Source organism: Polypterus senegalus, chromosome 7 (assembly GCF_016835505.1).
Source record: "Polypterus senegalus isolate Bchr_013 chromosome 7, ASM1683550v1, whole genome shotgun sequence".
NCBI classification, from domain to species: Eukaryota; Metazoa; Chordata; class Cladistia; order Polypteriformes; family Polypteridae; genus Polypterus; species Polypterus senegalus.
Window position 1 is genome coordinate 86,150,988 of NC_053160.1, and position 12,816 is coordinate 86,163,803.

General features: G+C 37.6%; 1 protein-coding gene across 2 annotated transcripts in view; it reads left to right on the forward strand.

Moving 5' to 3' along the window:
* The first annotated feature begins 2,656 nt into the window (after window positions 1-2,656).
* LOC120532695 (tumor necrosis factor alpha-induced protein 8) overlaps window positions 2,657-12,816 on the forward strand; it is a 79,374-nt gene continuing 69,214 nt past the window's right edge. The window contains exon 1 of one of the 2 annotated variants that reach the window (XM_039758983.1): window positions 2,657-2,837. In XM_039758983.1, the coding sequence (XP_039614917.1) occupies window position 2,837 (1 nt within the window). In that variant the 5' untranslated portion in view covers window positions 2,657-2,836. Of the gene's footprint in view, window positions 2,838-3,606; window positions 3,757-12,816 lie in introns of those variants that run through there. The other variant, XM_039758984.1, reaches the window with a different exon arrangement.

Consider the following 12,816-nt stretch of genomic DNA (forward strand, 5'->3'; position numbering starts at 1 on the left):
ATTCAAGATTGTATTTATTTTAGCAGTTACTTTCTCAAAGGCTCCCTCTGCCAATACAACACTATTTTTCTTTCATACCTTCAAGAAAATAGTTGTTCTTCTCCCCCAACTCCAACTCACTTGGGTGACATACAGCAGCTGCTTTTATGCCAGACATGGGAGTACTTGCGGTGTAAGAGAACTGCACCTAGGAAACACTTCTTGGTCAGGTGGAACAACCATGAAACAAGGCAGTCATAACCTGGTAGCCTGCTCAGGAGCCAAACTGGGGTGTCCTCCCAAATTACATGGTTCCCACGAACTGCTGCAGGAGCCCAAACCGGAGGCATGTGAGAGGAACACTGCCATCTAGCACACTGGGGGAAAATTTACCCCTGCGAGGCAGCCTTTCAATGTCCATCCACTATTCCTGCCTTGCACCTGAGACAGGGACCAGCATCCATCCTGGTCGGGATACCCATCCATCCCATGTATCCAACCATAATTCTGGGTAAGACAAAACCTTCTATTCCAGCAATGGGGCCAGTCCATCTGTGTCTGTCAAAATATGTATTTAGTTCAATTTTACCCAAAATATTCCTCCATAACCACCAAAAAGGAAAAGGTAACATAAGGGGATGAGAATCAGCACCTCCAAATCCGAGAGCATGGTCCTCAGCCGGAAAAGGGTGGAGTGCCCTCTAGGGGTTGGGGGAGAGATCCTGACCGAAGTGGAGGAGTTCAAGTATCTCGAAGTCTTGTTCATGAGTGAGGGAAGAATGGAGCGGGAGATCGACAGGCGGATCGGTGCGGCATCCGCAGTGATGCGGGCTCTGCACTGGTCTGTCGTGGTGAAAAAAGAGCTGAGCCGTAAGGCAAAGCTCTCAATTTACCAGTCGATCTACGTTCCTACCCTCACCTATGGTCATGAGCTATGGGTAGTGACCGAAAGAACGAGATCGCGAATACAAGCGGCTGAAATTAGTTTCCTCCGCAGGGTGTCTGGACTTTCCCTTAAAGGTAGGGTGAGAAGCTCAGTCATCCGGGAGGGGCTCAGAGTAGAGCCGCTGCTCCTCCGCATTGAGAGGAGTCAGATGAGGTGGCTCGGGCATCTGATCAGGATGCCTCCTGGACGCCTCCCTGGTGAGGTGTTTCCGGGCATGTCCAACCAGGAGGAGGCCCCGGGGAAGATCCAAGACACTCTGGAGGGACTATGTCTCCCGGCTGGCCTGGGAACGCCTTGGGATACTCCCGGAAGAGCTAGAAGAAGTGGCCAGGGAGAGGGAAGTCTGGGCCTCTCTGCTTAAGCTGCTGCCTCCGCGACCCGACCCCGGATAAACGTAAGAGGATGGATGGATAACATTGGTATCTATTAAATATGGGGGTGGGGGGTATTGTAAAAATTGGTTAATATTGGTCACTGCAGCCTCGCACCAATTGGTTATAATCCTGGTCTTGTCACTGACCTGTAGAGTTTGATTGTTCTTCCTAATGTTAACATTTTTTCCAATTTTCCATTAAGATCGCATATGCATGTTAGGTTAATTGGCAACTCTAATTCAAGTAACTGGATATCCCATCTGAAGGACGGGTGATGTATCTATTGCCTACCCTGTCTTCATAATTCTCAGAAGCCATCAGTGATGTTGATACCCTGTTTAAACTGTGAATTATATACTCAAGAACAGGTACAAATTAAGGGGAAATCAGGGCTTCTCAAAATCAACAACAAACTATTGACTTCTATACCTAAATTTGAAAACCTTGACTTTTTAAAAGGTGTCTCTGAGTGGGATACTGGGTCAACTTAAAGCTAAAAGGAGTAAAGTGCCCTCTTTTATTTGTTAAATACGAATTCTTACCTTCTTGTATCCAATGCTCAAAGGATACGCTGATTTTCTGTGACCTTGAAATTAATTAACCAGAATCAAAATATGGCTGGATGCGGCTTGGAGGTTGCGTATGTTAATCGGTATATCTGTATTGTGCAATATGAGTTTGTGTGCATATGAGAATGCAACCTATAATAGTCTGGAGTCCTGAGTAGGACCAATGCCTAACGTTACTGGCATAGACACTTGGATAAACGGTGATTATAATACATCTACAGTTATTATATACACACTGGGTTAAACCAAGCGTAAGGAACGGTGTTTGTCTTTCAGAGAAAAATAATGTAAAAAAAAAAAAAAAAAATAGGCACGGCAAGGAAAAATAACAGTTTGTTTGCATGAAAAAATACAATTCTTCCAAAAGCGGCCTATACTTACAAGTTATTGTGTGCAATACAGTTAGCTACAGTGACTGTAGTTTCACTGAATTTTCACTTTACAGGTCGAGTTAAACAGGAGTTGACACCTACAGGAATAATAACAGTTGTAACGGATAACAGATAAACGTTAGTCTAAATAAGATGATACACACGTGCCGCGGCCCACAGAACAACTATCTCAAAATTCACTTTGAAGCGCTTTCCAGAATTTCGACTACCTCGATGAACGCGAACCAATCGCTTCAAAGTATTTATGAGTCAGAAAGCCTGCATACCTTTCTCTCTTCACTGCCAATTATTGGTCAACGCCAGTCGTTCGGAAACTGTGATTGGTCAAGTGAGACGCCACTCAGAAATAGAAGGCCGGGCGGGTGAGGGCGGTATTTCCGCTGTCAAAATAGCGATTTAACTAGCAACCGCAGAAACACGGAGTTTGCATCTGTGTCACTTATCTCAGTTGAGAGCCGATTTTTTTTTTTCCTCAAAGCGCATTTGTACCAGAAAGTTGCAGCGCTTTGCCGCGGAAGTTACTGTTTTTTCCTGGCACATTTTCTGAATTATAAAAGACATTATCGCCCGTAACAGAGTAAGTAGATAACTTTATAAATTAAAATTGATACACGGTTTAGCAACTTTCCGAGTGTTGCGTTGCTTCGCTGTCTTTTCGGTGCTTTCCCTACCGTTATCCGCTTTGCTAGTGTCAGTGGAACTGTTAGTCTACCCTAGCAAGTCGGGAGTGAACTTTACCTTTGGTAGTGTACGGTGTATTATTGGGTAAAATCAACGCATCGGGTTTATGTTTAGTGTGGAGCAAGCAAACAGTGTTAAGTCTGTCGTGAGACGGTTAATTTCGGACCGCGACAGTTTAAGGCATGTATGTGTGCGGAAAACACCGGTAGTGACTAGTGACAGGTCCATGTGTGCTGTTAAAGAAACCAGATTTATTGTACAGCAGTATGCGTGCCGTAAGATCGTCTGGGGGCAGGGGAAGATTTTTGGTTCTGTGACAGTTCGCGCTGTGGAGCAGGCGGTCGGATTCCGCAGTTAGTCCGACAGTTCGTGCTGCACACCCACGGAGTTCTAATGTTTAGAAGATCCTAGCAGGTCTCCTCAGGAATGCGCCGAGGGACTCCCGGTAGTGGTGCTTGTGGTGAGGAGTTGCTCTTTAGTGTGAAAGTGTTGTCGCGGTCAGCTGAACAACTCTCAATTCAGCGTAGCGGAACAACTATATAAAACCGTATGATGTTGCTTCTCTTGTATCAGTCGCTACGCCCCCTAACCCCGTACCATACTAAAGGAAAACGTTCCCTAGCCGCAATACATGTTACTTTAGAAAAACATCTTAGCGCAGCAACACTTGTTTTGGTGTGTTTTTATTTTCTGCGTTAGAAGGAGTCAAAAATGATAGTTCTTTGAAAGTACAAATTGGAGAAGGCTGTACAAATGTGCAGAAGCGCACATCGGAAATACCACACTCCCTTCAGGGGCAGGTTGTGACAGATTTGGTATGTCTTGCTAAACAAGAAGCTTTTCATTGGTTTTGAATTTTTTTTTAAAGAAAAGTTGCTTCAGACAAGAGATTTTTATTTCTTAACATGATTATATATGCATTTAATCTCCAAATAAAAATCAGTCATGACGGCGAGCTCGTTTGTAATCTACACAGTTAAACCAAGTGTGTGATTTGTGGTTGCAGTTTTTAAAAGCAACACTGTATTTTCACACGTTTTATAAAATATAACATTTATAATTGTATGTAATTGTTTAGATTTTGATCGCCATCACAAAACTCTTAACTGCAGCACAAATCATAATGTTTAAAGAAGAGCCAACAGTTTAATATATTTAAACAGTAAAAGTCTGTATTTATTGAACGATTAGTATAATTGTAAAAACGTAATTTAAAGTCATTTAGTTACTCAATTGGTTAACTAAAAAGATTACTACAATAAGGGGCCTGAGTTGCCTCGAAAGCTTGCATATTGTAATCTTTTTTAGTTAACCAACAAAAGGTGTCATTTTGCTTGACTTCTTAAACACATTCATAATTGCTAACACGGTACAACACCCTAGTGTTACTCAATGGAAAACAACCAGACAGCAATGTTTAGCGGTGTGACAGGAAAATAATTAATAATGTTAATTTCACTTACGATCTGGATTGTTCACTTATTGTTTTCTATAACATTGACACAGGAAATGTATTGCTGCAGACAACACATCGGTTTTCGAAAGTATTTTTATTTTCTCTTACTGAAACTATCTTGGGCATTAGTGTGTTAGGTTTCTCAGCTTTGGAACGTTTCATTACCTCATTCTTCCTGTGTGACAGTCATTGCAACATGACTGACATCTGTTGCTCACAATGGATGTCATAATTGAGCTTATTGAGACTTTTAAACAAACTTTTATGCCGGAGGAGACGGTTCTTCTAAATTTAGAGACGGTGGAGAAATAACGGCATTTAATTTCTTCTGAAAAGATGCAGAATTTTGAATGCTGCTTTGTGACAATATTAATTTTTATCTGAGCTATTTCAGTGCATACTTACAAAGAGTCTATTAATAACAAAAAATTACTAATACAGAAGTTAGATTAAAAAACTTTTCAAACAGTAACAAATCATTATTATAATATTTAATATAAATATTGAATAGTCACCATGTGTTTACGTGTTTTTTTTTTTTGTTTTTTTTTTCAACACAATATTATACCTAAAAGACCCACAGACGTGTTGTTGAGTGTTCATGGTGACTTTTTAAAACTAGGCATTCTGTTTACATGTTGGTTCAGGAAGTTCCGAAATGTTGCATCTCAACCGGAACAGCTTATAACTTTTTCCACCATTTGAATTGGCTTTAGAAACGTAACAGATTTTTGGATGGATTAATAAAAAAAGATAAAATTACTCATTTGTGTTTGTTTTAAGACCACATTTTTACACTGGGGTGACTAGTAAATTTAGTAATTTTTTTAGGTGCCATTTCAGAAAAATAATTTTTCAAAAATAGGTGGAAGTTGCAGTCAAGGTGTTAAAGAAACATACCTGTTCCTTTTCTCATTATGAGCTGCATATTGTTAATAGTATTATTAAACCCTAATAACTAAATTCCTTTAAAGTAAAGCAAGGCAGCATTGCACAGTAATGCAGTGTTTAGAGTTGTTGGCTCACATCTTCAGAAATCTCGGTTCTGTGTGGAGTTTGAAGTTTGTTTTTTTTTTTTAAGGTACCCTGGGTTTCCTTGCAACTCTCAAAGATGTGTGGGTTATGGTAATGGTCAGCTGTCAATTAGTATAAGTAAGTTAGTAAGTGTGTGTGTGTGTGTGTGTGTGTGTGTGTGTGTGTGTATATGATATGTCCTGGTGCCTCATTCAGGGCCATTACTTATGTTTAATCTAATTCTTCTGGATAAGCTGTAGCCACTACAGTCAGAAACTGAATTGGGTAGTTTAGAAAAAGATGAAGGAAGACTTACAGAAAGTTAATTCAGCCAGTGTTAACCAGATTTTGTTATAATTTTAAAATCCTGTTTGGTCTGTACATATTTGGATAGTGTTTAAATTTTGTTAAATAGATTAACTTCAAAATTTCTGTTTCATTTCGGTGGGACTTACTGGTAAATGAGTGGTAATAGCTTAAAAGCATTAAATGGTCATTCCAAATAAAGGCTTAACTGTACAATAATTACAGCATCACACTGATATGGATTAGAGATGGACCTATACCAGAAGAAATGCCAATTGCAGTATATATACTAGATTGCTCTTCTAAGCACTGTAAACTAGCATGAAGTTTTTTTTATGGTAATGCAATATACATTCTTCAAATTGCTGATTTGCTTCCATCCATCCATCTTCCAACCCGCTGAATCCGAACACAGCGTCACGGGGGTCTGCTGGAGCCAATTCCAGCCAACACAGGGCACAAGGCAGGAACCAATCCTGGGCAGGATGCCAACCCACCGCAGGACACACACAAACACACCCACACACCGCACCCAATTTAGAATCGCCAATCCACCAAACCTGCATGTCTTTGGAATGTGGGGAGAACATGCAAACTCCACGCAGGGTGGACCCGGGAAGCGAACCCGGGTCTCCTAACTGCGAGGCAGCAGCGCTACCACTGCGCCACCGTGCCGCCTGCTGATTTGCTTCACACTTATAAAATGATGAAGCAGAAATTACAAGTCAAATGTTGCATTTAAAGGTTGTTTGCATTTAATTTATTTAAATGTAGTTTTTTTTTTGGTATTGGCAATTCTCCCAGTTAGAGCATTCCTCTGATTCTTGCCATATTGCTGACATTTGTGTAAGCCGGTTACTGCATTTTGAAGAGCTGCATGGTAGTCTACAATGAGAGGACAGTGGATTTTGTAAATGGTTGAATGGCAGACACATTAACATGGCTTGCTTAGGCACAGGAAACTTGAATGTACACAGACTTGCAAATATGGAGGTTAATTAGCTGAATCATTAATGTTTGCCGTTTGTGTGGTAATTGCAGTGCCATAAGATAACAAACCTGTTGTCTGGGTCATATTGAACTATTTACTCTGGTTTACAGATAAAGCTGGGCACTCTGTTGGATTGGAATTACATGCGTTTATAATGCCGCTGACAGATAAACAAGACTTACTGTCATATCTGTAAGTTTTCATCCATTTTACATCCTCCTTTATCTAGTTCAGTATTGGGAGGAGATGAAGCCAATGTTTATGGAAAACTATTGGCTTTTCAATCTTGCATTTAAAAACAATATCAGATTTTATTATATATTTGTATATGTGTGATTGTATAGCATATGCCTAGATATATACAAATACTTTAGTAAATCATTGATAAAGTTTTCTGTAATTAGAAAGTAACAAATTTCTAAAAGCATTTTTAATGATGTGTACGCCTCGGATCTTATAATAAACTGGCTTGTTTTAGTTAGTGTCAGCATGACAGAAAATTTCACAGATTTGTTCCAAGCTGTTGGGATTTCCCTTGTGACAAATGGCTGTCAAAGTTGTGGCAGCCAGGAATGTGTGCATCACCACAGATGTTGCTTTAAGGGTGAAACACTAGTGTCGTAGTCTCTGGCAGAGAGGTCTGTCTGTCTCAATGTTTTATGTAGCTGGAAATAACACGTATCTCTTTACTGCTTGTCATCTGCCTCTTTATAATACAATCCATCACAAGACTGTACACTTTGTTGTTCTCTTGGTAAATGCTAACTGTGCAGCACATTAAGTCTTAATATTCAAATAATGACTTAAAACAAATTTCCTCCTTTCCATTAATTGCCTTTAGTGCATTTAATTTTTGACACTCTCTTTTAGTATTTAGTTTTTTGTTGTAAATCACAACAAATGTTATTTTTTCTGTGCCATTTTTATGTTTCAGTTGGTGCATAATGTTTAAATGGTAATCACAGTAAAATGCACTATTTAAAGTAAACTGTGATAATTGCCTTTAGTATAAATTTGTGTGAGACTACCGGTCATGTATGCTTTACAACACATTAACTCATTTTTGTAAAGAAAATAGTGTAGTATTTTAAGCCTTTTTTGTCATATTTATTACTTATTATGCAAAGAAAATTTGGTAGACAGTTTTACAATTGTTAGTAGTTCTACAGTTTTTAACAATTAGCTGTCAGAATGTAAAGCAGCGTGTAATATTTCTTGGGTTTAACTCCTCCTTTTCAGATTTCAGTTTCCTTTATAGTAATTCTCGATTTAAAGTTGTTAGGGCTGTGTCTTGAGTAATCAAGCTACTTGAGTTATCCCCATTTTGAAGAGTCCTCAACCATCATTTACATCCTTGATTAACTGGTAATGTGGCAGAAGGCAAAGAAAGCATGAATAAGTGTGTTAACTAAAAGCATCAGAAAGCGCCATTGGTTTGGAGGGTTGTCACATCAGTGCAGTTATTTGCTGACACGTGTAAGTGACCTGGATTACCGTCACAGCACAATGAAAAGTTTACAGACAGGTTAGGAAAGCTGACTCAGTTTCTTTTAGCAAAGTATCTAAAATATGTCTAGTAACAGAAATGTCTTGATAAAAATGTATACCTGTGGCATGTGCAGACTTATTGTCTGTCCAGGACATTAAAAATATCAGAAAGCTGTCTATTATGTTGAACGTATGTCAAAGATTTGATAGTAATTGTTTGCCTTTTAGCAAACACATTTTAATCTTACAAAATTATACAAGGACAAGGTATATGCATTCAGCTTGATAGAGCTTTAGCTAGGACCTTACCGTCCCTACTCAAAAAGGAAAATTAACCGATAAAATGCATATTATAGAGTTTCATCACATTCTAATTTGTGTAGCATGTTATAGTATAGCAATGATGCATGTGCCCTCTCAGACACCAACAAGTAATTTGGCAGATGTGTGCCAAGAAATGCTATTGGAACTCCTTTATACCAATAAATCTTTTCAACTTTAGGCAAGTCAGAATATTTTTAAATTGTTGTTTTTTTCTTTTTAGTGATTCTGCTATGTATTTGAAAGGAGGCTGATTTGTTTGTCCTTCAGCATGGGAAAGGCACAATATAAATAAAATGAATTGTAATAATGTAGTATTGATGTATTTATTTATTTAGCATCTGTAAAAACTTCCACTTGGGACCAGTAGAACTTTATTGTATTCCTTAAATATAAAAAGATAAAATATAAATATTTTAATTACTTCTGTATGTAGTGACTTTAGTTTTAGATTAATTTTTGATTTATGAGATAGCATTCTAATCCTCTTCTGCATCGCTAGTATCTGTTTTTTGCCTTCTGTCTTTTTAATAGTAAATGTGATGTGACTTAAGTAACAATTGTATTATACTACTGTATTCTGTTCATCAGATATGCCTTATATCAATCTTCATTTGTACCTCATGTTGCCTTTGTTCATTAGAAACTTTGCTATTTGTGTTTTTCACTTTTTCCTTCTTAAGACTGTTTGTTGGCATAAAATGCTGAACAAAAACAAAATTTTGAGTTTTACTGCTTTGATATAGCATCACATAGGACAACATTTCAGAGTGGTATAGTGAAATTAGAGAATTGGAACTTCGGTAAGTTGAGAGAAATTTTAAAACTTATGCTAGACACTATGTATGTAACGTAGCTGTAGGATATCAATCTCGAAGATCATGAATGTAGCAGAAGAGGTTATGTTGCAGCCTAATGTAGTATCGGTATACTGAAAAGTAGAGCGAACAAGACAGTTGTGTCAATCTGTAATAATAAATATCAACCACACTTAATCTTTTAGTATCTTTTTGATCAGAAAATATGTCACTTACTTGTATAGTATGTTGACATTTGTACTTTATTCATTCCAATGCACAGTACAGTAACAGTAAATTTTTATTTGCATGTTTTGCTAACATGCAACACATTGCTACTGCCTGGTGCCATAATTAAATGTGGACTGTATCTGTATGTATTCATCCTGGAAGATATATTTTTAGAGGTTTTCATTCCTAATGAGTATCTAATGCATATCTTCTTTAATGATATGTAATTACATTATATATATGTGATTACTCAGGTGTTTAATCTAGGTGAAAAAAGAAATTAATGTGTCTTTCATTTCTTAGTCATGGTCTGTGATACCTTTCTGTGAAAGTTTTGGTAGATTTGTACTGTAGGAAAACTTACAGGAAATGCTGAAATTTAGGAAACCGAAAAAGAGAGAGAGAGAGAGAGAGACACTAATAAAGTACTATTCGGGCAGAGGCTGCTTAAAGTGTTTAAATTCTGTCATTGATACTGGACTAGACTTGACATTTTGTGTAGTAAAAAATGATGTCTCTAATTAAAAGCTCCATTGAAGTCAATGAGGAAAATTTCTCCAGATTTTACTAGTCAAAGTTTAATTGTTGGTATCCAAATATTGGTATGTAGATGTTGAAAACAGGAATTGGCACAAGTCAAACAGTACTTTTGGGCGTTACCATCGGACCACAAATGTTAAAATGTATTTCTATACACATCCCCAGTTTCAGCTTTAAAAATGTTTTTCCACTTCAAGATCAAAACTTTATTGAATGACTGTTTTATATATTCTAAGCTCTGCAGCAATATGTGATGCTACCTACAAAATAGAACTCTTGTTCTTCTTCTTTGTCTCATACAGATTTTTCATACTTCTAGTACTTCAACCTATGAAACATTTTGTGTTACATTCTGGCCCTGCTTCACTAGCATTTAATGCAGGCAAAGGTGCAAGCAGGAATTTTGTTTGGAAATCAGAAACTCTGATATTGACAGAATGCAGAAATTCGCTAGAATTTTGTTCATACAATTTTTGGCGATTTTAGTTTGAAGTAGAACTTGTCCTGGAGAAAAACTTGAGCCTGAGTGAAAGCGCATCTCCATATGCCCTCAAACTTTTTTCCATGTTTCCATTGCATGTTTATATGTAGCTTTATTTAAAATTTGAATACTTAGTCATGCTCAATATTGTTGTGTTGAATTTGTGATAGTCAACAGTCATACCTATATGCCTTCATAATTATCTTGCAGCTTCCCATTTAGTAGCTCTGGGAAGATGACTTACTGTATGAGTTGTATTTCTACCAGCTGTTAAATAACCAATAATATCTGTGTTTAATCATGCTCCCAACAGATATGTGTAGCACTGAAATAAACAGAAGTAACCAGGTTACAAAATCTAAAATTAGTAGTATGTTTATATCAGACTAGACATTAAGCCCGTTACAATAATGGGCGCTAGAACAGTATTGCATAAACATTAGTAGAAACGGTCTATATTAAATGGCAAGGGACCTTGACCTCATTCTGTTTGTTGTCTTAATTTTTTTATGTTAAAAATATTTTTGCAAGAAGCCTAAAGTAAAATAATGTTAAAAATAAAATAGAAACATATATGACAATACAGTAAGTATAATTAATATTGCCTTAGTGTAAAACTTTGTAACAATCTGTAATACACAATATCTGAAGAAGATATTTAGGAAAAAGTTTTTTTATTTTTTTACCTCATGAAATTTTTCAATAAAATTTCATTATAGACAACATTTTTTATAAATACTCTGAGAGTTTGGCAACAGTTTGCCTTGTTCAGGGCCATCTACAACGTTGACAACAACATCTGGAAAACTTCTAACTTTTGATAATGCAACATATAACTGACCGTGGCTGAATACTGGCTCTGGCAAGTAAATGCCAACTTTTTCTAAGGTTTGCCCTTGAGCTTTATTAATTGTTATGGCAAAAACTAATGTAACTGGAAATTGTCATCTTCTTAAGGTAAAGGGTAAATTAAGTAGAGGATGGAGCCAAATCAATACGGGGAATATTCTGATGCTCATTTTCTTTTTCTTCAATCTATCTATTTGCTCGTATTTTTCTTAGTCTTTCAGCCTTTCTTTTGTTGATGTTTACTTGCTGAGCTGACCGTTCTTCCAGGAGATGTTGCTTTATATACGATTTGAGTGTCTGTGTCTTTTGTCCTACTTGACGTGTCCTTTTTTTTTGGGTGGCATGTTGTTAGTAAACATGCGCGGGGCAGTATGTGTGGCATCTCCCCAGCAATGGATTTTATGTGCGCGGTCGCGACTATCCAATCAGCACTCTCCCCAGCAGTGCTGTCCTTTACTTGTTTATTATGCGTGGCCGCGGCTATGCCATTCACTGTGTGCTCAGCTTCCAGTGTGTGTGCGTCCACGATGCCGTGCACATCGCACTGAGCCCCGCACATGCGCACTTCACCAGAAGACACACACACACACACGGACACCTGGATGCACACAGGGGTTTTATTAAAGAGGATACTGTTCAGGTAATTGTATCTACTTTTACCAAGCATTGTTTTTTTTATAAATACATTGAAGTTTTCAAGATGGCAAAGTGAATGTGTCCTTTGTAGTAGCAATTTCTTCATAGATAATACATGTTCTCAAGAAGCTTTTAGCTTACACCATGCCATTGTGGCATGGGTAGCTTTGCAGCTGTTATAATAGCTGATTCTGCATGTTTAGAGTAACTGACAATGTGGTATAGAAAGAGATCCTTAACAAATAATTATTGGTATATTTTCCCTCCGTTTAAAAAAGGTTTAGTTTTCTTCTTAATAAAAATTTTAAGGCAGTACTTCGCCGCTGTGAAGCACGGGTATTTTTCTAGTACATAGTATAAAGGGTCAGAATAGGAGAGGAAGAAGAAGAGAATTAAGGAAAAGAGAAAAGAATCGGGCGACAGGAGTCGTGCAGTTGTAAGGAGATGAGGTAGTCGAGAATGCTCTGAGATGGTGCTGGAGAATGGTGCTCCAGGGTTGGAGCTGTCCTGTGGACAGTGTTCCCATAGTCATGGAAATCATGGAAAAGTGATGAAAAAATAATTTTCCAGACCGGGAAGAGCTTTGAAAATTGTCAAATGATCATTAAGTTTTTCTAAAGTCGTGATTTTTTTTTTTTCAATATACAGAAAATTAAGTCTATGTCTATGTTAGAATTTGGAATGGCAGAGAAGTGAAAACTAGGTATGTAGGCACAGAGTTTGAGACATGAAACTGCTTGTGACATTATGAAGAAATAAAAATTC